This window comes from Triturus cristatus, chromosome 5_2 (genome assembly GCF_964204655.1).
Source record: "Triturus cristatus chromosome 5_2, aTriCri1.1, whole genome shotgun sequence".
NCBI lineage: Eukaryota > Metazoa > Chordata > Amphibia > Caudata > Salamandridae > Triturus > Triturus cristatus.
In genome coordinates this window covers 216706100-216729828 of record NC_140588.1, presented here as the reverse complement: position 1 = coordinate 216729828, position 23729 = coordinate 216706100, and the positions used below count along the sequence as shown (strand labels likewise).

Here is a 23729-nt window from a genome sequence, read left to right as displayed (position 1 = left end):
GGGACAGGCAGGGGACGCCGACAACTGCCAGCACCACAGGAGACTTCCCACTTAGTGCATTCTCTAGACTGAGGCGCGTGTTGTCCTCCTATTTTGTAACCACAACATTGAGCTGTGCGTTGGGTGTGCGTGGGTGTGCAATCAGACGAACGACTGCAGTGACAGACTGTGCTGCTGCTGTGAGGTTTTAGGTTGATGTAAATTATATAATTACCTTTGAACTTCATTACACTACCACACTGTATTAAGTTATTACATGCAGCACTGCCAGGACGTGCATTCAGATGCTATGTGATACGGAATTCAAGGAATGCAGCGTCCCGCGAAGCACGCGAGTTGTGCGCGCGCCACAGCGAGACATCTGTTTTGCATTATCGCCCACGCATCTCTGCATGATAATGGAAAACAGATGTGGCCCGTGCGGGTAACTGAAAGCAATTGGCCGTGGGAGGAGCAAAGGCGGGACATGCACCCGCCTTTGCCCAATTGCGTGCTGTCTTTCTTAGAAAGACGCACGCAAAGTCCAATAGCCTATGAAAAAAAAAACACACGCACAAGCGTGTGGTGAGCTTTCTGAAGCCCCTTACAAGAAGTCTCGCCAGAGCAGCGCATGCGCGCTGCTACAGGCTCGACCTAAAAATGGACGAGGAACTGATTTCTGGAGTCTGGGGTGGCTCTACATGGCTCCAGTGACGTGTGACTAGCACTGCATCCCATGCAGAGATAGAACCTGTAGGAAGCTGGCTCTGTATATGAAATTGCCACAAGGTTGTAATACCGTGCAGAGATTACGGGGGTTCACCCAAAGTGTACAAGGCTCAATGTAAAAGCTAAAGTGCTCGATTAGTGGTAGTGTGGGCAAGCAGCCTTAGGCCTAACACAGAGGAGTGTAAGACATTTATTGCACAATATTGATCAATAATGGACACATGACTCAAGAAGAAGATCCAGACCAACTTTAGAAAAATATACTTTGTATTTTATTTTAAGATCAAGGTCTTTGTAATAAGGTAAGTACGTTTTTAATTAAAAATACTTTTCACTTTGAAAAATTGACACTTAGAAAATTTCCAACACAGTCCAGTTTTATCCTATGAGGATAACAATATTGCAGTTAAACAGGTAAGTATTGCACTTGACATCCTAGTCTAAGGAGCCAAAAGTCAAGAAGGGCCAAGGGTCAGGTGAGTACCAAAACTGCACCACCGCACAGGGGCAGCCGGGTGAAGAGATCAAAATCTGAGTTTGGCCCAATGATTTCCAATGGAGACAGGGGGTACCTGGAGCTTGCAAGTGAGTAGATTGGTTGCAGGGGCCAAGCTTTGGGGGTTAGGTTAAGCACAGGTGGGGGCCACAAAGCAGCATCAAACATACACCACCAGCGGCACAGGGGCAGCCGGGTGCAATTTGGACGTTGTGCACCCAATGTTTTTCAATGGGGATTCTTCTTTGGGCAACAAGGCTGCAGGGGTGGCGCCCAGAGGCTGCAGGAGGGAGACCAATAACAGAGGTAAGTAGAGATGTAGGTGGGGCATTGGGGATCTATCTGTTTAGCTCACCAAGGTCTGACGGCTTCGGATGAAGGGGTGCCTTTGGATGTTTGAGTCTTCTTACCGGAGCCGGTCAGGATCAGGTGGAGCCTCTGGATTCACACTGCAGGCGCCATCATGGAGAGGTCAGCCAACGCTGGACGCGAGGTCAGGATTGCCGAGGAGACTTAATTGCATAGGTGAGCCACTTCAGACTCTGGCCTTGTTGGGTGCAGAGTGGGCAGGAGATGCAGATCCGCCGGGATCTGGAGTCCTTGGAGTAGGTTTCTTCAGGACAGGTGCGCTGTCCACGGGACATTAAAGTATTTTTCAAAGGCAGCTGTCCTCCCATGGGTTTCAGAGGTTGCTGACTGCATGACAGGTCGCAGGTTCGCAGAAACTGGCGACAGGCCAGTAGGGCTGGGGTCAAGGCAGTCGTCTTCAGTCTTCTCTGCAGGGTCATCTTCTTTCTTCTTAAGTCGACACAGAGCTAGTTTCTAGGTCTGGAGGAGCCACCTAAATACTAAACTTAGGAGACGTTTTGAGAGAGTAGTAGGTTGGGCCAATGGGCACCTTACCTGGGGTGACTACACATTCTATTATGCCACCCTCCTGTGGGGGGGGCTGTAGACCTAGCCCTGATTGGAGGGGTTCCCCCACCTTCAAGATGGCGGGGATTGAAAGTTATGCTTCATCTCGCCTTCCCCTCCTTAGGGGTGCAGTTTACAGAGGTGGGCACACCTCCTATTCATTTGTTTTCCCGCCCAAAGTGGGGGTGTAAACCGAGAGCTGCCATCTGCTGCTAGCAGCAGAGGCTGGGCATCTCATTACAAGGTGGCATGCCTTTGAAGCTTCCCTCTTCAAGCACTGACCTGACCCGGGTGAGGAGGTGTGATATCTTTGCCCAGGATGTCTAGTGTTTCTGGTCCCCGAGAGCAGGGGCTCTCTACTCAGGAAACATGTCTGATGGTGGCTGGCTGCCTACAGCCAGTCAGAGACCACACCAGGGTTGGTAGGTTTTCAGGGGGCAAGTCTGAGGTGCCCTCTGAGTACATGGTACAATAAATCCCACACTGGCATCAAAAACTCCTGTGTTCAGTGAAGCGATCATGGTGCTGTGGAACTTGAGTTGTCGAGTTTCCTGCCCATGTACTCTCTGTGGCTTACCTGGCACTTGTAATATTAGGAAATGGACCCCAATATTGTTGGGGCATATCTGCTCATGCAGAAATGCCTTCCCCTGTGGTAGAGTTAACCCTTCCTTAGGGCTGTGAGTCCTGCTAGAGGGGTGACTTACATATGCCTGCAGGCGGTGTTAGCTGGCATGGCACCCAGGCAGGGTGCCATGTTGATTTTGTCGTTTTCTCCCTCCCAGGTGCATGCAGGCTGCAAGGGCAGTGGCATGGTCCCAGTGAGGGAGTCCTGGGGACCCTCTTCATCTTACCAGGCCCTAGGTAACATTTATGAGGGACTTACTGGGGTAGAAGTACCAATTGGGGATTTGTTTTTAGGAAAGAAGCACTGTCACAGGGGACCTGGTTGGCTGGGGCCCTGTGTACTAGATTTGAAACCACATCAAAACCAGTCAAAAGGTTGAGGGATAACCATGCTAAAGAGGCACTTTCTCAGAGCTAGTGTTCCTTACCCGTACTGGAGGACTATTGCAAAGTTTCCAGATCCAGTCTGATTGCTGGGGATGTTTAGAAGGTGAGGAATCTGAATGTAGATAGCATATTCACTAGAAAGATAGTTACTGAAGGTAAATAACATTGTCTTCCATGCAAATGAATTAGATACAAGGATGCACTGTCCTTTCTTGCTTACCAAAGTTGTTCCAGAACTCCACATTAATCAAATCATCACCTTTTCTGTCTTCTTTTTTAAATCAAACCGCACCTTTAGAACTTTTATTAGATATAAGAAGAGTACTTGATTTCACCTTGGAGAAAAAATAAATAATTTCGGAAATCTAGAGAGTTATGTTTTTTAACTATGGTCATGTTTGACACTGTCTAGCATTGTCCAAAGAATGTGTTGATTGTGGAATGCATAACTTCATGTAACCAAATAGGAATTTCTCACCCTACATCCGCACCCCTTAAAGAGCCCTGGAGGACTAAGTGCTTGTCCACTAGGATTAAGGCAGCCACCCCAGGTTGATTAGGAATGTACCACTATAAGACATTTGCAAAGCAACTTTGTGGAAATCAGTGCATACTTCCGCAAGACATTACTGTTTAGATTCAGACACAAAGGCTGACTTTAAGAATGGCTAAGTCACTTCAAGACACCTGTTTAGTTACCCACTTTACATGTTCAGTAGCTCTTATAACTTTTGTTCCTCCTTCCCAAGGACAGCAGGTAGAAAATGTCATATATCGATTCAGGTTGAATGTTTATGACTAGCAATACATATCCTGCGATGCAGAAAAAACAGTTACTTACTTGTATTCCTAGCTCTGTATTATAGGGATCGTCATTGAAATCATAAATTACCCGGTCACTTCCCAAGCTGTTATCTTGAGAATTCAGAGCAGCAGCTGCCTCATTGTTTTCCTACGCTCGCTCTCTCACAGCAAAAAAAGCTGACTCTGGGAGGTAACTGCGTGAACAAATGCATTATGGATGGTGGAAGCTCCTGGAGCCTCTTTTCACATATTTCCAAAGTGAGAATATCCGGCTGCATGTTTTTTCAGCATTTTCCAAATAAGAATCTACAATGTAGTCTTCCAATAGTCTCTTCTAGAGTCTGATAGTCTACATTTCGGAAAAACCTTCACTTCGATAAACTTGTGAAGGGTGCTGCTCATCATATCAACATATGGACTACAGCACTTTGTGTGTATAATTCTGTGTACAACTATATTAAGATGACGTGTTACTGGGGCTGAGCATACTACAGGTTATAATGCGAACTAGTAAGTAACCATTTTGTAGGATTTTCTGACAGCTCCTCGCTTAGTTAAAGAAGTTCCCTCAAACCTGTTAATTTGGGTCCTTGTTTTGATCTAGACTTTTTTAGAACTCTCAGATTTTCACGTGTGCAGATAATCAACAAATGTTTTGACTGTGCATAAGAAATAAATAAAGTAAGGGAAATTCACTTTTTTGAAGCAGCTCTGGTACTCAGTCTTTTGTCTTTAATTTTACCAATGTCAACCTAGCTCTGTCTCTAATGTGTGGTTACCTATATCACCGTCTTTCTAAACAGCTGGAATTAAAAGTTACATAGGGTAGAAGTAGATGATTTGGGATGGTTGGTTGGATGGGATGAAGTAAGTGAAATATTGAATTTGATTGATGGAGTTATGGCAATCTGTGGTCCATTAGCTCAGCAAATTTCATTGTGCTTGCACAATTTACAGCGTAATAGTGGTAACTGATCTATATTTCATATTTAAAATGAGGGTGTATTTTAGGGCAAAACTGTTTTACTTAGACTTATTTTCTTTCTATTGCAGCAAGCTTTGGAAAATAGTGGCTTATCCACTATTCCACCAACAGGGCAACCTAATGATACTGGCCCTGTGAAGATATCAACACCTCAGAGCCAAGATACACAGCCTGTCTTGAATCATCAGGCTCACTCACAGGATACAGAACAAATTAAATCACTAGTAAAAACAAGCCAGCATGGGAGAGCTTTCAACAAAAAGAAAGCATCGCATTTACCAGGTAATGTATACATTTTTTCAGGAACATTAAGCAGAACATGCATGACAGAGGCTTGGGAGATATTTTTGTTTCCCTATTTAAACATTTCAAATTTTCTATTTTAAAATATATTCAGTGACTCCCGGGGTTGCTATTTTCTCACTGTTGAGATAGGACACTGTTCGCTGTAATCCCGCATTGAAATTGAACTGAAGTCCTGAGACCTAGCCTATATGATCCAGTTGGTTACTGCTGTACGATTTCTTTTGGGTGGCAACCTCTGCTTTGTATGTAATTCTTTCAGCCTTAATGCACTAACCCAGCGTTCTACTACAGTTGTGTACAGTATGATTTTAGAGATTCCCTGTGTTTGGGCTACATCTTGTCTTGCAACAACCATAGCCAAAACACTGCTAATCTCGTCCACTTCAAGATATCCAGGTATACTCTGTTTGTCCTGTGTATTTCAAGATATTTCGGTCTCCCCAAATTCGTAGCAATGTCCGTCTCAGGGACAGTTTAGGTGGAGTACCCATTAACAAGTGGATTTGTTGCATGAGTTTATTTGAAAATAGTTGTATCTCAGGATATAGTCATGCATTGTGGTAAATTGTGCCTTCTTGACCTCAGTGTCTCAGCAAACTGATAAGTCCGAGTACCCGAAGATCCACATTTGTGTTTTGGAATAATATGCCCTATGTAATATTTTAAAGTGAACTAAACTAAAATTCCACTCTTCTGATGGATGCATCTAACTTCAGATTTCTCACCCTATGAATACTCTCAGGTGCCAGATTTGATTCTGAGAATGTTTTTCACACGTATGTGATAAATGTCTGTGTCCACTGTTCTATTCTGCAAATGACTTCAGAGTCGAACTGTAATCACCACCCCTCTTGCTGGCATAAGTTTCTTTCTCTCCTCGCCGTTAGACATGTATCCGGAGCTCGCTGTCTCAGGCCTTAAGTCTTGGACTAATAAGCACCTGGACACTATCTATTAGCCATCAGGAGTTCAAAAGGCTGGCAAAAGCAAGCACACAAAAGCTCTCAATAGTAAAGGACAAGGTCTGCTTATCTCAAAACAAACATGGCTGTATGCATCTGAAACCACAGTGTTATCTAAATAAACTTTATAATGATTGGACCAAGGATAGGGCTAATGCTGACTCCAAATTATTATCCTGCATGAAAAAGTGGTAAGGAACAGGCAAATTGTTGGCTATGCAACCAGGGCCAGGAAGATACTATCCATATTCTGGGCTTGTGCCCCACCCTAAAGGAGGACCGGCAGTAGCTGCTAAAAATAAGGTGGAATGTCTGGGGCTTAAGGTCCTGCAGGGAAGCAGTGTTGGCCTGCTTTAAACCATTAGACTAAACTGTGCACCAGTTGGCTCCAGCAATTGATGGGAAAAAGTGTGATTAGACAATTAACAACTATGGTTTTAGCCCAAACCCCCGTTACTGATTTTTTGTGAATGTACACAGGCTGTAAGCTGGGTAAAGACTTTACATGCCTAGCCCACTGTATCTGCACTTGTTAAGATAATTCCTCCAGTGGCCTATCAACCTGGCATTGCAGACAGTGTTTTTATCCTTTGCCTTCTGTCAATGTACATCACGTGGAACACTTTCACAGACCTCTCCTCTAAAGACTCATTAGGTGCACGTAAGTCCACCAGACGGCTAAAGCCTTAGACGCCTATATCCATGCACACGCACCTTTTTAGCAGCAACAGTTTATGCACTTTAACTAGCCTTTGCTCTGATGCAGTTACTATTCTAATTTATGCAAAAACAACAGTTGATGGACAGAATGCAGAACAATGTCATACATTCACCCCAGTACAGAGATCTGGGCCTAAGTCCATCGTTTTTTTGCTCACCATGCCATTACAGTTTGAACCCAGCCATATGCAAATCAGTCTTGACCCTGTGCCTCATGGAAACAGTCGAGCCCGAACTGCCAAGCCATGCCAGCTATCCTGGCTGAAGAGGGGTGAAACCCCGAATCCGGTCCTAGGATGCTTGTTTCCAGTCCAGGGAGGACCTGGCTTGGCAATTCGGGCTGAACTGTTCCCATGAGGCACAGGGTCAAGACTGATTTGCATATGGCTGGGTTCAAACTGGAATGACATGGTGAGCAAAAAAACAATGAATTTAGGTTCAGATCTCTGTACTGGGGTGAATGTATGACATTGTTCTGCATTCTGTCCATCAACTGTTGTTTTTGCACTATTCTAATTTAAGCACATTGCACTTTAACTGTTGCACAAGTCCAGACGCCTAGACTTGTGCACATGCACCTTTTAACAACAAGTCTTGATACAGTTTTTAGGTCTCGCCTGACCCAGCGCATGCGCTGGTCTGGCGAGACTTTTTGGGAGGGCTCAAAAAAGTGCTACCATGGCCAGCCTAGAGCCACAGTGCATGTGCGCGGGCGCGCTTGATCGGATTACTTTCACTTTCGTGGCCGCTTTGATGTTTGATCGCGATCACTTTCACTTTCACGGCCGCTTTGATGTTCTCCGTGAGCCAGGTTTTTTTTTTCTGTTTATTACTTCTATGTAGTAATGGTGGCACCCGTGCTTTAGCTTAAACAACTTAGGTTGGGTGCTGAGCTTCTGAGATTGCTTCAAAAGTAAAGAAATAGACAATTCTTTACTTTTGAAGCAATCTCGGCACCCAACTTTAGCTTAAGATGTTTAAGCTGAAGCACGGGTGCCGCCATTACTACAGAGCAGTAATAAACAGAAACAAGCATTGGCATAGCCAATAGGTCTCGCTTTTGGGACCTTATAAGTATTTAGTTATGCCACTGTTGCATGGCTAAACACTTAAAAGGTCCCAAAAGCAAGACCTGTTGGCTATGCCACTGCTTGTTTTTAATCCTAGGAACACTGCACTTTGTGTGCCTCACCCGCACTTTCACAGGTTAACTGTTTAAAACATCTGCTTACGTGAACCCATAACACCTTGGGACAGGAGGAGTTCACCTAGAAAACTGGTCACACTCTATTGGCGCACCTCAATTTGTATGCAACATTCCCCACCCCCCAACCGGTCGAGACTACTGGTATTAACAGGCTTGGGACAGTTTCACTTTCGTTCCACCCTAATCTACAGGGCAGGAAGTGAGTCCCTTTCCAGGGTTCCATCATTTAAAGGCCAATGGTGATGGCTCCACATGTCTGTTTTATGTAATTCCTTTAATATGTTTTTTATGCATTCACGGTGTACTGTATTGCAACTGTTTTTAATAATCAAGCAATAAAATTACATACTTACTCAATAGGGAACTCACGACAAAGTAAGGCATTTCCCCTATGCTTACAGAGTGTCTCTGAAACCATCTTATTCCTTGTAAACTTGTACATTTGATTAGTATGGAAGTGCACCAGAACGGATTCTCCCTAAGCCTCTAAGTCTCACAGGGACTCTAATGAACTAATTATTATTATTATATTTTCCCACAGAAAAACAATTTGCACTATAGGATTAATTTGTGATGGGAGTAGTTAACTCTATACGCTGTTTATTAAATTGATTTTAATTGTACAGCTTTTTTTAAAGCTGAAACACTAAATAATTTAATTGAAATGAGTTATTCCTTCTACTCCTCTTCCCTTAGCCAACCCTATAAATCCACCACACTGCTTGCTTGAGTCAGACACTGACCCTTTTCAACCTCCCATTTCCTTCCGAGCACTTAACCTATGTACTACAAATTCCATTCTTACCTTCAAGTCTACTCAACTGCTGCTCATAAGATCCCAAAGCTATTAGGAATTAAAAGGCCTAGAGATTATGCTGAAAATATCGCACAAAAAAGAAAAGATTAGCCCCACCCATGTTGCTGCATCAAAGTTTCAAGAAGAGTAACAGCTAGAAAGACCACCCAACTGTGAATAACATGCACAATAATCTTGACTGACACATACTCCTCAATAAATTATCCACATTATATGTGGACCGACATGGAACTAGATTCCTTTATTGATACAACAGCAATAAAAAGGACACATTTAGCAACTCCTCATAGGCCACTGCAAGAAAAGGATTGTAAATTATAGAGGCTGTTGGGAGGAACATGGAAACAGCAGCAGCCGTTCAATAGCATATGTGAATTTCAGCACTCTCTTTAACATATAAGCACATCTGCTGTGAGGTGAGGAAGATGAATCTCCTGAAGATTTACAAACGAGAGGAAATCGATAGTGGAGGAAGAAAACAATATTGGCATCACCTGTTTAGAATCTGCAGTATTCTCTGTGGACACGGCCTGTAGCTAATTAACTAAAGAGACTGTGCTAGTTGAACATGCTTGGCTGTGTATTTAAGGATTACTAGAAGTGCTAGCTAATCTTATGCAAATGCCCTTTAAGGGAGAGAATCTGTTCGGACCACAAGCACATGAATCTAAAGATAAAATGAAAAAAAAAAAAGAAAGTGATTTAAGAGGGGGTTGTGCAAATGAGAGGATTTTACAAAGTTGTGGCTTCCTAGAATTGCAGAGCCAAGACATTGGCCAAGAGTAAAAAATATTTCTTTAAAAAAATAAAAAATGCCATAGTGCCATTGAAAGCAACTTATTTGTGTGGGGATATGCTCTTAGTAAAAGAGCAGAATGTAGTCACTCATAATCAGGGCTCCCAGTTTTATGGTACCTATCTTTTAACATTTCTGTTCATCCATATTTATGTGAATAAATGTATATTATCACATTTATTTAACCAATAAACGTACAGTCATACTTTGCTGCCTGTTGGGTTTTAACATATTCCACAGCCCAAATATAATATAAGAAATATACTTCATGAAAATCTTAGCATTATAGCACAAAGATATGTTGAGGTATGCAATCATTCAAGAAGTTCTTACAGTGTTTTTTTAATTCCCCACGCTGTCAATCTGCACAGATATTGACCTGTAAGGTGACACAGTGGCCTGCTGAAAGACGTGAACGGCAAGTCACAATTTCGACTGATTGCAAGGCCCCGTCAGCCTTCCTTTCTCCGGAGGTGGATAAAACGGATTACTGTTAAATTGATTAATAATATCTTTCATTTATAACACTTGGAAATAGTGGAAGTGCTGTTGGAAGTACTATACAAAAAGTATTTTTTATCATAAGGATCATCTTGCTTTTCATAGCTATTAACCCAGGTTTTATAACATTAGGCAATATTGTGTCACAGGACATGTTAATTAGCTTGTAACCTGCAAACATAACTATATTTAGCTTATTGTTTACCCTGTTAAGTGGTTTGATTAATAAAACGAAAGTGCTTTTAGATTGTTTATTTGATAGCAGTGTAACATTTTCTTTTCTTTTAGGTTTAATCCGCGAAGAGAGTGGCATCCGATGGCATATCTGCCCGTATTGTTCCAAAGAATTTAAAAAACCCAGTGATCTTGTGCGTCACATTCGCATCCACACCCATGAAAAGCCATATAAGTGTCTTCAGTGCTTCCGGGCTTTTGCTGTGAACAGCACTCTCACAGCACACATAAAAACCCACACTGGAGTCAAAGCTTTCACATGTGGCACCTGCATGAAATCCTTCTCAACTGCTGGAAGTTTGAAAGTTCATCTTCGTTTACATACAGGTAAGGATGTCTCGAACATTTTTTGTCTGTGGTGCTGTGGATTTGGGGCTTTTAATAATTAGTACAGCATCATCACCAATTTCTTTTTTTTTTTGTGAAAATTTTATTGAACAATAAATCAATTACAAGCATGGGCCTACAACCACCAGGGCCGGCCGCTAGATTCAGAAAGGATCATACAGATGCTAAGGCAGTAGTCGACTCCCGGGGCCCAGCCCCGTACATGGCTCCGGATAGTCCTAGGGAAGCAGGATACATAGGTTTAACATAAATAACAAATAAAAACAAAAGGCGAGGCGTAAGGGCAAAAAATGTGGGTCAGGCTACATCCGGGGGACTCTACTTTTGACCTTCAAATAGCTATCAAGAGGAAGGAGTAATGATAGGTCGGGGGGGGGGGGGGTCACGGGTGAGGAACGTCTATATTCGGTTATTCCATAAATCGCAAGGAACCATCAAGGGTCAGGGGGACAAAGCAATATCGGTGTCCACTAGGGGGGGAATACAGATACCCCCACGATATGCGTTCCATTGCCCCCAGATTCTACCCCATGCCCCCGGTTTACCACGAGCCACATACACAGTCTTCTCCCTGAACATGCACCAGTCCATGTTCTCCTTCCATACGGACACGGTGGGAGGCCGCTGGGAACCCCAAAGCTGCGCTATATCTCTCTTGGCAATCATGTTCCCCAGGGCCGCCCACCGAGTCTGAGCCGCGTTATAATCATTGGGCTCCCACACATTCAGGACACAGCGACGCACCTCCGGCAGCAGCACAACCCCGGTGACTTGTCCCATGACCACATGAACCCGGCGCCAGTATTCCGCCACCTCGCGACACTCCCAAAGGATATGGAGAAAGGTGGCTCTGAGTCCACATCCCCGCTTACAGAGCCCGTCTTCAGAAAATCCCATCGAGACCAAACGGGGACCCGTCACATTACACCCGGTGGAGAATCTTAAGTTGGACCAGGCGGAGACGGGCTGGAATGGCCACTTCCTTGGGGGACGACAGTGCGGACTGCCAGTCCTCGTCGTCCAGTTCCACCCCATCCCCCGTCCACGCCTCCCGGAGGCGCACCAAGAGGTCAGCCCGATTATTGATAAGTTTTTTATAAATTAATGAGATAGTACTGTCGGGGACATGACCATCGAGTATGCGGTCCTCGAGGGGCGAAGAAGCCGGGATCTTGGTCCCCTCCCCAAAAACAGAGAGCAGGGCATGCCAAATCTGGGCGTAGCGGAAGAACTCCCTTTCCGTGAGTTCGTATTCGCTCTGGAGCGCCGCGAATGTTTTAACAGCACCCTTAATCCATAGGTCTCCCACTCTACTAATACCAATCGTGTCCCAACGTTCAAACCCCTTCGTTGTCCAGAGGCTTCCCAGGCGGTCGGAGGCAAACAGAGGAGTAGCACATGTTAATCGCTCACTCCAGCCCAGGGCTACATTGGCCGCCTTCCAGATCCGTAACGCAATCTTAGTAGGGCCCGTAAGGGTCCGTCCAGCCGAGCTGGAGTAAAGTGCCCTGTTATAGTTTCCGCCGGGAAGCAGGAATTTATCCATCTCATACGCCGGATTCAAGCCAGGCGCATACGTGGCATGGTTAATGGCCGATAGCTGTGAGGCCCAATAATACCTGCGAATGTCGGGAAGCGCGATGCCCCCGTCGTACCAGGGGAGAGTAAGCTTTGCCAGAGCGATACGCGCCCGTCCGTCCCACACCAGTCTCCTCTGCAGGCTCTCCACCTCCCGAAAGTAGGACACAGGAATAACATCGAAGGAGTTCTGAAGTGCATAGAGAAATCTGGGAAGGGACATCATTTTAAACAGTGCTGCCCGACCCAGCGGGGACAAGGGCAGCTTACACCACCGAGCCGTGTCCTCCCTCAAACGCCGAAGTGGAAGCAGGAGATTCTGCTCATAGCGAGCCACCGGGTCCATCGAGACGTATATTCCCAAGTATTTAAAGCCGGACAGAGATAATTGGATCGGAAGCCGAGGCGGCAAGAGAGGAGGGTCACCGGAGATAGGATAGACACAGGATTTAGACCAGTTGATCGTTAGACCCGAATTTCTCCCAAAGGAAGTCAGAACATCAAAGAGAACATTAAGCGACTGCCGAGGCGAGGTGAGATACAGGAGAATATCGTCCGCATACAACGAGACCCGATCCTCGAAGCCCGGGGCCCACCGGATCCCTCTGATCGAGGGCTCCCAGCGGAGCCAAGCAGCGAGCGGCTCCAAGGCAAGAGCAAACATCACCAATTTCTTGATGCTTGAGTGAACATCCTTAAAATCTACTGAGAAGTGGAGCTTAGGGTCAGGGGTGCCTGACCAATTGAAAATATTAATCAAGGTACCTACCTGACTTTGGTGCAATTAAAGGATAGCTAGCTGTGCTCCCCAAATAACACTGTCTTGCATTTGGCTTATGGATCACTTTCCAGAAGTCCTGTACTGTCTTAATTGATCACAAAGTTACATGTGTCACCCACTTATAGGACACCCTCTTTTCTCCATAAGATATACCCACAAATTGAAAACAGGTGTTTCCGCTGTGCAAAGGAGGGCGGAGGCACTTGGACACATATTGTTTGGGAGTGCCCAAATATTCGTAGTTTGTGGGAGGAAATGGGGATCTATCTTAGATTCACTTTGGACCCATTATTTTGATTGATGCATCTATTGCAGTTTTGGGTTCCTCACCTGCTACTTCTACACATGAAGAATGCCTATATATTGTAGCATTAATAGCAAGATCCCTAACTCTACAACTCTGGAGAACGGAGGAGGTACCTACCTTCCATGCATGGAGAGCAAAATTGCGTAAAATTCAAGAACTAGAAAAAAAATATGCAATAAGATCAGGCGCAATAAAAAAGTATGAGAAATATTTGAGTCTTTTTGAGATATAGGATAAAGATCTGGACCTATCGCTTATTCAGTATTATTATGGGGAAGACTAGAAGGAAATATGTCGAATCTGGATTTTTATTAGAAGGTTGGGCTTTGCCTATTTGTTAATACGCACTTTGCACTTTCCTCTATCATGATTCTCAACCGATGTATATAATTGCTATGAACTTATACCGCATCAGACAGGTAGAGAAATCGCTGTCATTTTGTTTATCCCTTATAGATTTAGCATTTTGCATGTCGCATATTAATTAACTCCTTTACTTACGTATTTCAATCTATATTAGACCTGATATACAGCGATAGAGCATATGTGTTCCTATTTATGTGACAATTAGCACTTTGCATTTTAGTTTAAGGTGATCTTTTACTGCCTCATATGAACATTTTGATTTTACTCTGCAATATTCTGGAACATGTATTTATATCTGATAGCATTATATGTTTGAAATTCCTATGAACTCTCAATAAATTCTTTTTTTTTTGTAAATGTTACGTGTCTCAGGTCTAGATGGAAATGTTGCCATTCTACATGAACCCAGGGCTTTCCTAAAGTTGCCTGCACTTTTCACATTGACTTTTGACACACATTTGCATTTGTGACACTTTGAGTTAGTTTTCTGAAACACTGACCTTGCTTACTCGAGTCAACTTCGCAAGAACACTATTGTATTGCCTTGACTGTATGTACAAGGCCTACACATGTTATGCAAATGTTTTATTTTAGTCCATATGGTGACACTGCTATCTATAGTACACAAATAATGGCAGCCTCATCACAATCTCCGCCTAAGGCAAGAATTACTTTTTCTATAAGTAAACCGCTGTTTTTGGGTATAGTCAGAGGGGACACTTCTGCTGACTTTGAGAGGTCTCTACATGCTGATGCTTTTGCCCAGCAGCTGACTAACATCTCCGTGATTGGTGTCCAGCTCGTTACCAAGATAGGGGTCCTACATTCTTACCCACCAGGTAATGGGGTTAGATCATCCAGTCAGGAGATTCTTGGCAGAACATACACATGTATCCTAAATAGGTAGGTTAGGGTCCGCATAGTAGGAGCATGCCAGATTGTTATATTATTTCATTTGCTTGCATATATACGTTGTTTCAACCTATGTTCTATACAAGAATCATGTTGGTACAATAAACATTGAAAACGTACCTCTGTGTATTCTTTGGATATTTCTCTGAGCAAAAGAGAGCATGAGTGTATGAGCGAAAGTTTCTAGATCTGTCACAACTGTTCGGGAGGGAACCAAGTTGTCATGTTCAGTGGTTGCCAGAATTGTTCACTCCCTGTCTAGATTTAGAGGGGCTTATGGTGAAACTGTGAGCTAGCTGGTTTATGAGACAACATATCCTGCAGGGGAGGCAAGCAATCGGTCTGGCACCATCCCAACGTCTGTTGTCCTCAAACATGCAGTATTTAGTGATTAGTGGAAACTTTAACAGGGTGCCTTACGTTAATTGATTTCCTACTTTGTATGGACCAACAGAGTTGTTCAATTGTACCTTCTCACAGACCCCTACGCACCTTTTAACCGGAGATGTCCGTGGTGGGAGGGAATATCCTCCTCAGCTGAGGAGGTATATCCTATGTATTAGCTATTGGTAGTTCAAACTTGAAAGAATCTAGTTCACACTGTGATAGCCTACTCTGTACTTCATTTTCACATACATGGCACAAAACATTGCTGAGAATTGCAGATATGCAGTTATTAAGAAACTACTACAACATGGTCGCACACGAGATGGTGAGGACATTACCTTTGTGGTTGAGGCACACAAAGCATATAGAACAGAGGTGTTTTATTCTTGCGTTACTTTCCCAGCTGCAGATGCTGTAACACAAGTATTTCACACATGCACAGAGGATGAAATACCAGATGAATACACTCCATATGAGGCAATAAAAGTTCCTCTCACTTACCAAGAACATATCAATTGGTTTAAAGGCGCCCTCCCACACACTATAGAAAAGTCCGACTGGGCCCAATCAGCAATGAGGGGGGCGCAACATGGCCTGTCCTAGCCGGATACACATCGCATCCCGGTAACAATTACTTGTCTGCAGCTCAGATGTGGAGATTGTACAATAATCTAGTGGCAATATGCAGATGCCTTACACAGTTCGTGATGTGAACATTAACACTTGCTCCTGCACGGGCTGTTCAAGCTGCACCACCACAATTGGTTACACCGGGCATTAGCCCACAGGCAATGAATGCAATTATGGATAAGGTTCCTACCAAGAGGAAAGAAATTCCTTTTTGAATTGCAAAAAAGCATAAAAAGCAAAACAAATGAGCTTGAAGCAGTATTTCCGCATATGGGTCAGCAGGAAAAACATAGAATATTGACAATTTGCTTGCCAATGGCTTCCTGTAGAGGACTGTGCAACTTGGGTTACGGTCTTTACTATAGTGTTTACCAGAACTCATGATACCCCTTCTCTGGCTTTTCTGCCTGAAGTGCTGAAACCAATCCCGAATGAGTACGGGCAGCACCTGCCCTGGACCTGGGGATGAAACTGATGGGCAACTTTGCCGCAGTATCCGCCATAATGTTGAGCAACATTAAAGGAGAGGCAGCAGTGTTAGCTATACGCCAAAGCCTAGGGGTTTTGACTCCTGCACAGCAGGAGCGCAAATGACCTAAAATTATTGAAGAAACCTATGCTATGCTTGGTAGAGATAATTTGAGAGCCAGACCTGGGAAACTACGGTTGAAGAGTAATTCTGAAAAGGATAAATCTAGGTAGGCACATGACTCTTTGACAAAGAAAAAATGGAATGATAAGAAAAACAAAGATAACTCACAATTACAGGATGGGTCTCCTACAATGGAATCCACTGAGAAATGTTATAACTTGCTGAACCGTGATAATGTTAGACTGCCTGACAGGTATCGGGCTGCCGATACAAGTTTGTGTAGTTCCTTCTAGGATTCATCCCATAAACGTTCGAAGAAAGGAGGACGGTCATAGAGCATATTGGAAGTGCACGCAAAAGTGTAAAAGGACTCACAACACTACATTATTAAGCAGAAAGACCTAAAACTTCAAAACCTCAATTCAAAATGAAGACGGTAGCTGGACTTAAGATCAGGCATGCCCTGGATTTTCAGGACTCTGCTTCTGAGCTGGAACTGGGTAGTGGCAATGCTGGACAGCGCAGCAGAAGTCACGATAGTTCGCCAGAACCTGATGGATTGTCTGGTGGGAGTAGTGCTCAGTGAGTATATAACAGTGGAAAAACCAGATACCAGGGTAAGTGTTCTGCATAGTCTATACAACGTCCAACTATGGTTGGAGGGTGACATGCCCAGGTTTATTAATGTCCTCTTCTGGGAGAACCGAACTCAAAGTTACAGTATAATTCAGACTAAAAAGGATTGGCCATCTGATTTTGTAACATTCATATGCCAAGGAGTGGGCTTTAGTGCTGCCTCCTGCATTATACCGGATCCATGTGAGGTGGGATGACGGTTCTCAATATCATGACATTCCATTGAGGACAACACCACAACTTCAAATACAATATTCAATAAAAAACGAAGCTAAACAACAAGTTAGGGAAATCCTAGAACGACTTGAACACCGAGGTGTAATAGAAAGTTACACCTCGTCAATGGATAATGCTGTGTTTCCAGTCATGAAACCAGATCATTCATATCGTCTAGTATTAGTTACAGAAATTTGAACCAGCTACTCGCACGTTTGCAGTAGAAAATGCACACAGTGCCGCACTAATGAATAACATTGTGCTGAAGAAGTGCAAAACAATGCTAGACATTTCGAAGGGATTTTTCTGACAAAATATACCACCTGGAAGCAGATACTTGACAGCATTCAGTGCGCTCAGTTCTAAAAAAACAATTCTGCAGTTTGCCCCAAGGGTGTAAGAATAGCCTTGGGCTATTCTCAGCCAGATTGTCCCACGTCAATGGCATGTATTTGACGGATGATGACCTTATAGAACACTTGACCAGTAGGCCGCATAATTCTGGGATTTTCTCACATGGGCTATAAATTTAATTTCAAGAAATCTAAAATTGCTCACCTCCATGTCCTATTTTTGGGATATGTGTTGTCAAGTAAAGGCAAACGCCTGGCTACCCATTTCCTTTTTTCCCCCCGAAAAATGTGCTTTACTCCAGCCTCCAACGACTTATTACAATTCATATTAGGAGTTCTAAATTTTGGCAGAACATACATTCCAGATTACGCGAAATGGGTTAAAAAACTCTCTACAACTTGATGCATCCTGACTTTTCAAGCACACACTGGGCACAGGAACATACAGAAATTTCACGTTCTGTACAAGCGGATATGATAGTTTCCAAACATCTACACACCCGTGTAAACACAACAATCTTGGTGATCCGTGTGATCGTGGGTACTTCAGGATACACTTATGCCAAGTTCAATGACGGTGATATGGTACAAATTACATATAAATCCCATTTATATACATGTGCTGAAATGCGTTTTGCACAGACTGTGAAAATGCTGACAGCAGTACTGACTGCCGTAGTTAGAGAGGGGGCCCTGGCTCAACGAAAAAAACTTAACTGTTGTGACCCTGGTACTGACTCTGAAGGCTGTTATTAGAGCAAGCATTGCAAATAGCTCTACATCCGCCATGGATACAATGGGCTAAATCACTCACTGCAACAGATGTAGATTACAGATTTGATTCTACACTACAAACACGAGCCTTCCTGCAGTACGAACAAGAATATCCTCTGCCTAATGAAATAATGCCTCTAGATTGCTATGGCTACATCTTTTACACTGATGGTTCTGATCAGCCTGCCGTAGGGACAAAGCACCAATACTCACAAAGGTGTGTGCAATAGCGAAAGGGGGTATGCTTGACAGAGAATTTCATTTTGAGAAAACCTACTCTCAGTCACTAGGTGATTGCACACCACAGCTGGCAGAACTAAAGTCTCTAGTACTGGCATTACAAAATTTAGATGCTGGATTCCCCACACTTAGTGTGTGATTCGTATTATTGTTTGGGGTCATATAATGAATATCTACATTGGAGACAGAATGGATTCAGAGACTCAAAAGGCTGCACAGTGAAGCACAAGCTGCTTTGAGAACAAGTGGCAAAGCTGAAAGAATGCTTGCCACATGGCTCATGTCATTCACGCACTGAGCCATCAACGTGTTGGAGTTCACTCAGCGGGTTAAGCCGTAAAAACAACAGTTTGCACTGCCTTGGTTGCTGCAATTACTCATTCTAGTATGAGCATAGACAGAGATCTCATGGTGGTTGTCAATGCTGCTCACAATGACACACACAAGTTAGATGCACAAAACGCACCGTATGCTCAGATTCCAGGAGTGGAGGATAGAGTAACACCAAGCAGTGATCGCAGACTGGGTTAAGGGTCTGTCTTTGGCACATGGAGGGGTGGCTGCTACAATTTCATTATTGCAGCAACGCTATTTGTGGCCTGGCCTTTATAAACAGACCAAGGACTTTGTCCTTAGATGCGACATTTGCCAGGAGATGAAGGGCTCCACAGAGGCACGTCCGCCACAGACTCCTCTACAAATTTCAGACAGGCCATTGGCTTGTGTTTACTTGGACCACTGCAGCCCCCTATCATCAGCAGGGTTTACATGTATATCTTAGTGGCAGTGGATTACTGCTGATATTCCTGTGGAAGTGGCCACAGCGATTGGCTGATGCCCAAACTGTTATAAAGGATCTGCAAGACTTTGTCAGGACATACGCAGTTGGCACATTACATTCTGACCAGGGTTTAGCGTTTAGCTCTAGGGCTTACAAAGAGGCCATGGGAAGTTTGGGTGTGACCCGGTGTTTCTCGTCTCCCTGCCATCCCGAGGCAAATGCTGTAGCGGAGATGAAAAACCATGACTTAAAGCAATTTTTAACAGCAAGGGTCCTAGACTTCGGTCACAGTTGGGTTCATTGCCTATATGGAGTCCAGAGTATTTTGAAAAACATGCCAAGAAAATCCCTTGGTGGTTAGACTCCCTATGAAATCCTGTTTGGGTTTAAGACATGGGTCCCAAACCTCGACAATGGCAGCACAGTGGCGGCAAAAACACCGCTTGACATCAACAAACAATTGGCTGTTTTACAGGAACTGAATGATTTCCGGCACAAAAAAACATAAAGCAGCGTCCATGTCAAGGGCACCATCACTGGAGAAGTGAAGATAGTACCCGGCACGGCCTGGCTGTATCACAAAGATCTGGTCAGAGAAAAAATTGTGGGCAAGAAAGAGTTTGGGCCTGTGCCTGTCATTGCTGTTAAAGGCATGAGAACTGTACTTTCCCACCCCTTGCCGGCTGTGAGACAAAAGGTTTGTCCCCATTGATCTGATAAAACCACATTATGTGGCAGATTCTCAGCAGTCAGCCATGTGGGCTCCTGGGTGGCTACCGTACAGGAGGTTCAGATGGAAGCTTTAATTCTGAATGAAGTTTATTCTCTCGCATGAGAGACAACATTAAACAACAAAGTATGTCTTCTACCTGTTATAAAAACCACGACAACTGTGCAGTCAACAAGTACAGAAACACAAATTTCAATTCAAAATCCTGAAAAGAACAAGGTGTACGTCAACATACCACAGATTGAGTCCCCATCAAGTTCAAACCAACCTGCTGAGCTGCCAAGGATAGACACAACAATTTCTGGCTACTTCATCGACTTTGACGACGATTTCGACACATCGGAGCAAACTCATCCTCTACCGCTCTTACCGTTTGGACTGAAAGTGCAACTTTTCTTTCTTTGGCTGAAAAGAGCATACTTTGTCTCTCCAGGATTACACGGAAAAAGAGGCGCTGTTACTGTCAGACTTGCTTCTCATAAGCAAGCTGTGTTTACGCACTGCATACAGGTTTTCAAAACACATAAATAAAAGGCATTGTCATTTATAATGCCAATAGCTCAAGCTCCCGCAAATGCTAGACCTATTGCATTGCAAATGCTTGTTAATCCTGTCCCAGGAGACTGAGAAATAAAGGTTATTAGGCCTCCTTTACACAGTTTCAACCCCCTTCCATTTCACACCCCTAACCACTGATTCCTCTGGTTCCTCCCCTGCAAACACCTCGGCTCCTCTTCAAAGCTTGAAGAGTTGTAGCCCACACCAATGACTTTGTGGCCTTGTGGTGAGGAGGGAACCCAATGATGAAGCATGTCACCTTCAGGTGAGTGAGGGTTCTTGTCCTAAAAGAGGTCTCCCCCACCCCCTCACCCCCTTTTGATGGCGGGATTATTCAGTCTGACGCTGTGACTGCGCCCAACTTGTGAACGGTCTCTTCATCGTGTCTTTTTCCTTTTTTCTAGAGACGTACTTATAGTGAGTTAGATAGGGTGTGATACGTTCTCCCGTTCAGGGCCTCTCCCCTTGCTTCCTAGTGTGATTTGATTGAGTTACCTGATGTTGAACAGTCAAGGTTGCTGTGGGATACAAAAAGGGGTTGCCTACGTGGCAACCGTGTCTTCCATTGTTACTTGTTTACACTAGTCTTGTCTCCACTAGTCTTGTCTCCACCTGCCCATACAGTTAGGGAGGATACACTGTGGCCTAGGATTAATCTTACCAATGTGCGTTTTGACACCCTTTGCAAACAAAGAGTTATTGTTTCAGAAAGATGTGGCCTTAACTTCTGCAAAGGAGATGTTTGATCTTCAGGTGGCAAGGTCCTCTTCAGAGAAACAGGGGCTACTCCGCACTAACTTAATTTCCCTGACATTATAGAGAATTGGTGCATCGTATTTTTAACATTTACCATACAACGGGAATAGTGAGTTTTTTCCAAAGGCATATGCTCCAGGCTGGTTAGCCAGTTTCCTACGGTATTCGTAGTCAATCCATCTTTCATCCACTCCGTCCTCTAAAGCTTCTAATTGCAGGGAAAGTGGTTTAATATTTTTGCTCTGCAATGGATGTCCCAGATCAAGATCGAATGGAGTTGGCACTGCCTCATGTGCTGCTATGCCGTAAATGCATGGTGCATTACTTTGGTGCAGCTTTGCTTCCGGAACTGGATCAACATTGGTTTCTGTCATTTTGACCTATATGGCTTCACTGTGTGGAGCCGGTGTTCCGCTGTCTCATGTGCACTCACCAGTGTGCCCTGAATTTTTACTTGCGGTCACAATAGGTTGAACCTTCGGACATACATTTACTGATGGACCTGCTTAAGGCACATTTGTATAGCTATCCCCCGCAGATTCCATTGCTCCTGGCGACGTTCTACGAGCCTCCCTGGTTTGCTTCTGCGCCAGGTGGATTGGATCTTGGCTGTGACTCGACTGAACACTGACCTGCTGCTCTCACAGAGGCTGCTTTGGTGGATGGATAGGAACATACTTGCTGTATTAACTTGCTCCGAGATGTGCCTCTGGGATCGTTGTCTGCAGATGCTGGGACCAGAAATGTTTCAACTACCACTCAGACCACATAAGCATCTCATTATTTTATTTGGTGGGGACTTTTTATTTGGCCTGATTTTAATATACCCAAATTGATTTTAAATTGACCTCTTTTATGCCTTTTAATTTTCTACAAAATGTTTGCATTCTTTAAGCTTTGGGTCTCAGAATAACATAGCAGCCTTTTTAAGAGCTTTTCCTTTTTAACATGTCATTTTTAAGCAAACTCTTTTACATACGGGAAGAGGTGTGGTGCAGCGGCCAGGGCGACTGACTCCGGAACCCGGGGGTGCCGGCGGCAGATCAGCCCAGCACCATGTGACTCTGGGCAATAGCTAGCTCAATCTTCCCGACGACCCCCAGCACCTTGACACCCTCGGGTAATTGTTCGCGCTTTACAAATACTGGACATTTTACATTTACATATACCTTCGGATTTTAGTAGTAGGAGTTTTTGCTTTAAATAGCTTCTTTGTCGACTTATACCCTAGGAGTGGGTGTCATGTGTCTTAGTTAGGCCTAGATGGAAACATAGGGCTTCCCTAAAGTTGCCTGCACTTTTCACATCAATGTTTGACACGCATTTGTGACCTAGAAACACCAACCTTGCTTACACACGTCAACTTTGCAATAACACTATCATATTGCATTGCCACTATGTACAAGGCCTACAGGTATGTTGTGCAAATGTGTTAGTTATTTTCATCCATATGGCGACACAGCTATCTGAAGCTCGCAAACAATGGAAGCCTGATTACACTTTCAGCTCAAGCCAAGGACGCCTTTTTCTATAAATAAACAGGTTTCCGGGTTTATCCCGAGAGGGCACTTTGCTGACATCGAGAGGTCTCTACATGCTGAGGCTTCTGTCCAACAGCTGACTAACCTCTTCGTGAGGGGTGTCCGGATCATGACCAAGACTGGACCCTAAATTCTTACCCACCTGGTAATTGGGTTGGATCATCCAGTAAGGAGATTATTGGCAGAACACATACACCCTAGACACGTAGGTTAGGGTCCGCATAGTAAGAGTACGCCAGATTGTTATATTAATTCATGTGCTTGCATATATACGTAGTTTCTAGATCTGTCACCCCAGTTTCTCAGTGAACAGAGTTTTCATTTTCAGTGGTTGCCAGAGGTGTTCGCTTACTGTCTAGGTTCATGGGAGCTTATGGTGGAACTGTGAGCTAGATGGTCTATGGGATAACATATCCAGCAGGGTACAGGGAAACCGTCAGGCACCATCCCAACTTTAATGTCATCCACAAACACGAGTACCTACTGATTGGTAGAAACTACATGTCAAAAGAACACAAAGCTGGCTTATGCTTTAAACTCATGTTGCAGAAATCTATATATACAGCAAGTCTTAAGTTATAACATTGTTAAGGTTGCTCAGGAGATTAAGAAGCTTACTGCCGACATCTGTGTAATCTGCTTATCACAGATTTGAATCTCCATTAAAGAATTTGTATGTATAATATGCTTTTTGCACACATACAGAGCAAATTGTACAGGACATGGTGTCTTGCCTCCATCTCGGCCTTAAAAGACCTGATCCATCTCATCTCATTTG

At 44.0% G+C, this 23729-nt stretch overlaps 1 protein-coding gene across 3 annotated transcripts in view; it reads left to right on the top strand.

The window, feature by feature from the left end:
• The window catches only part of ZNF236 (zinc finger protein 236), a 1017074-nt gene that overhangs the window by 261233 nt on the left and 732112 nt on the right, over positions 1–23729 (top strand). For all 3 annotated transcript variants that reach the window (XM_085606997.1, XM_085606996.1, XM_085606998.1), the window contains exons 9-10: positions 4991–5204; positions 10520–10792. In XM_085606997.1, coding sequence (XP_085463123.1) covers positions 4991–5204; positions 10520–10792 — 487 coding nt within the window. The remainder of the gene's footprint in view (positions 1–4990; positions 5205–10519; positions 10793–23729) is intronic.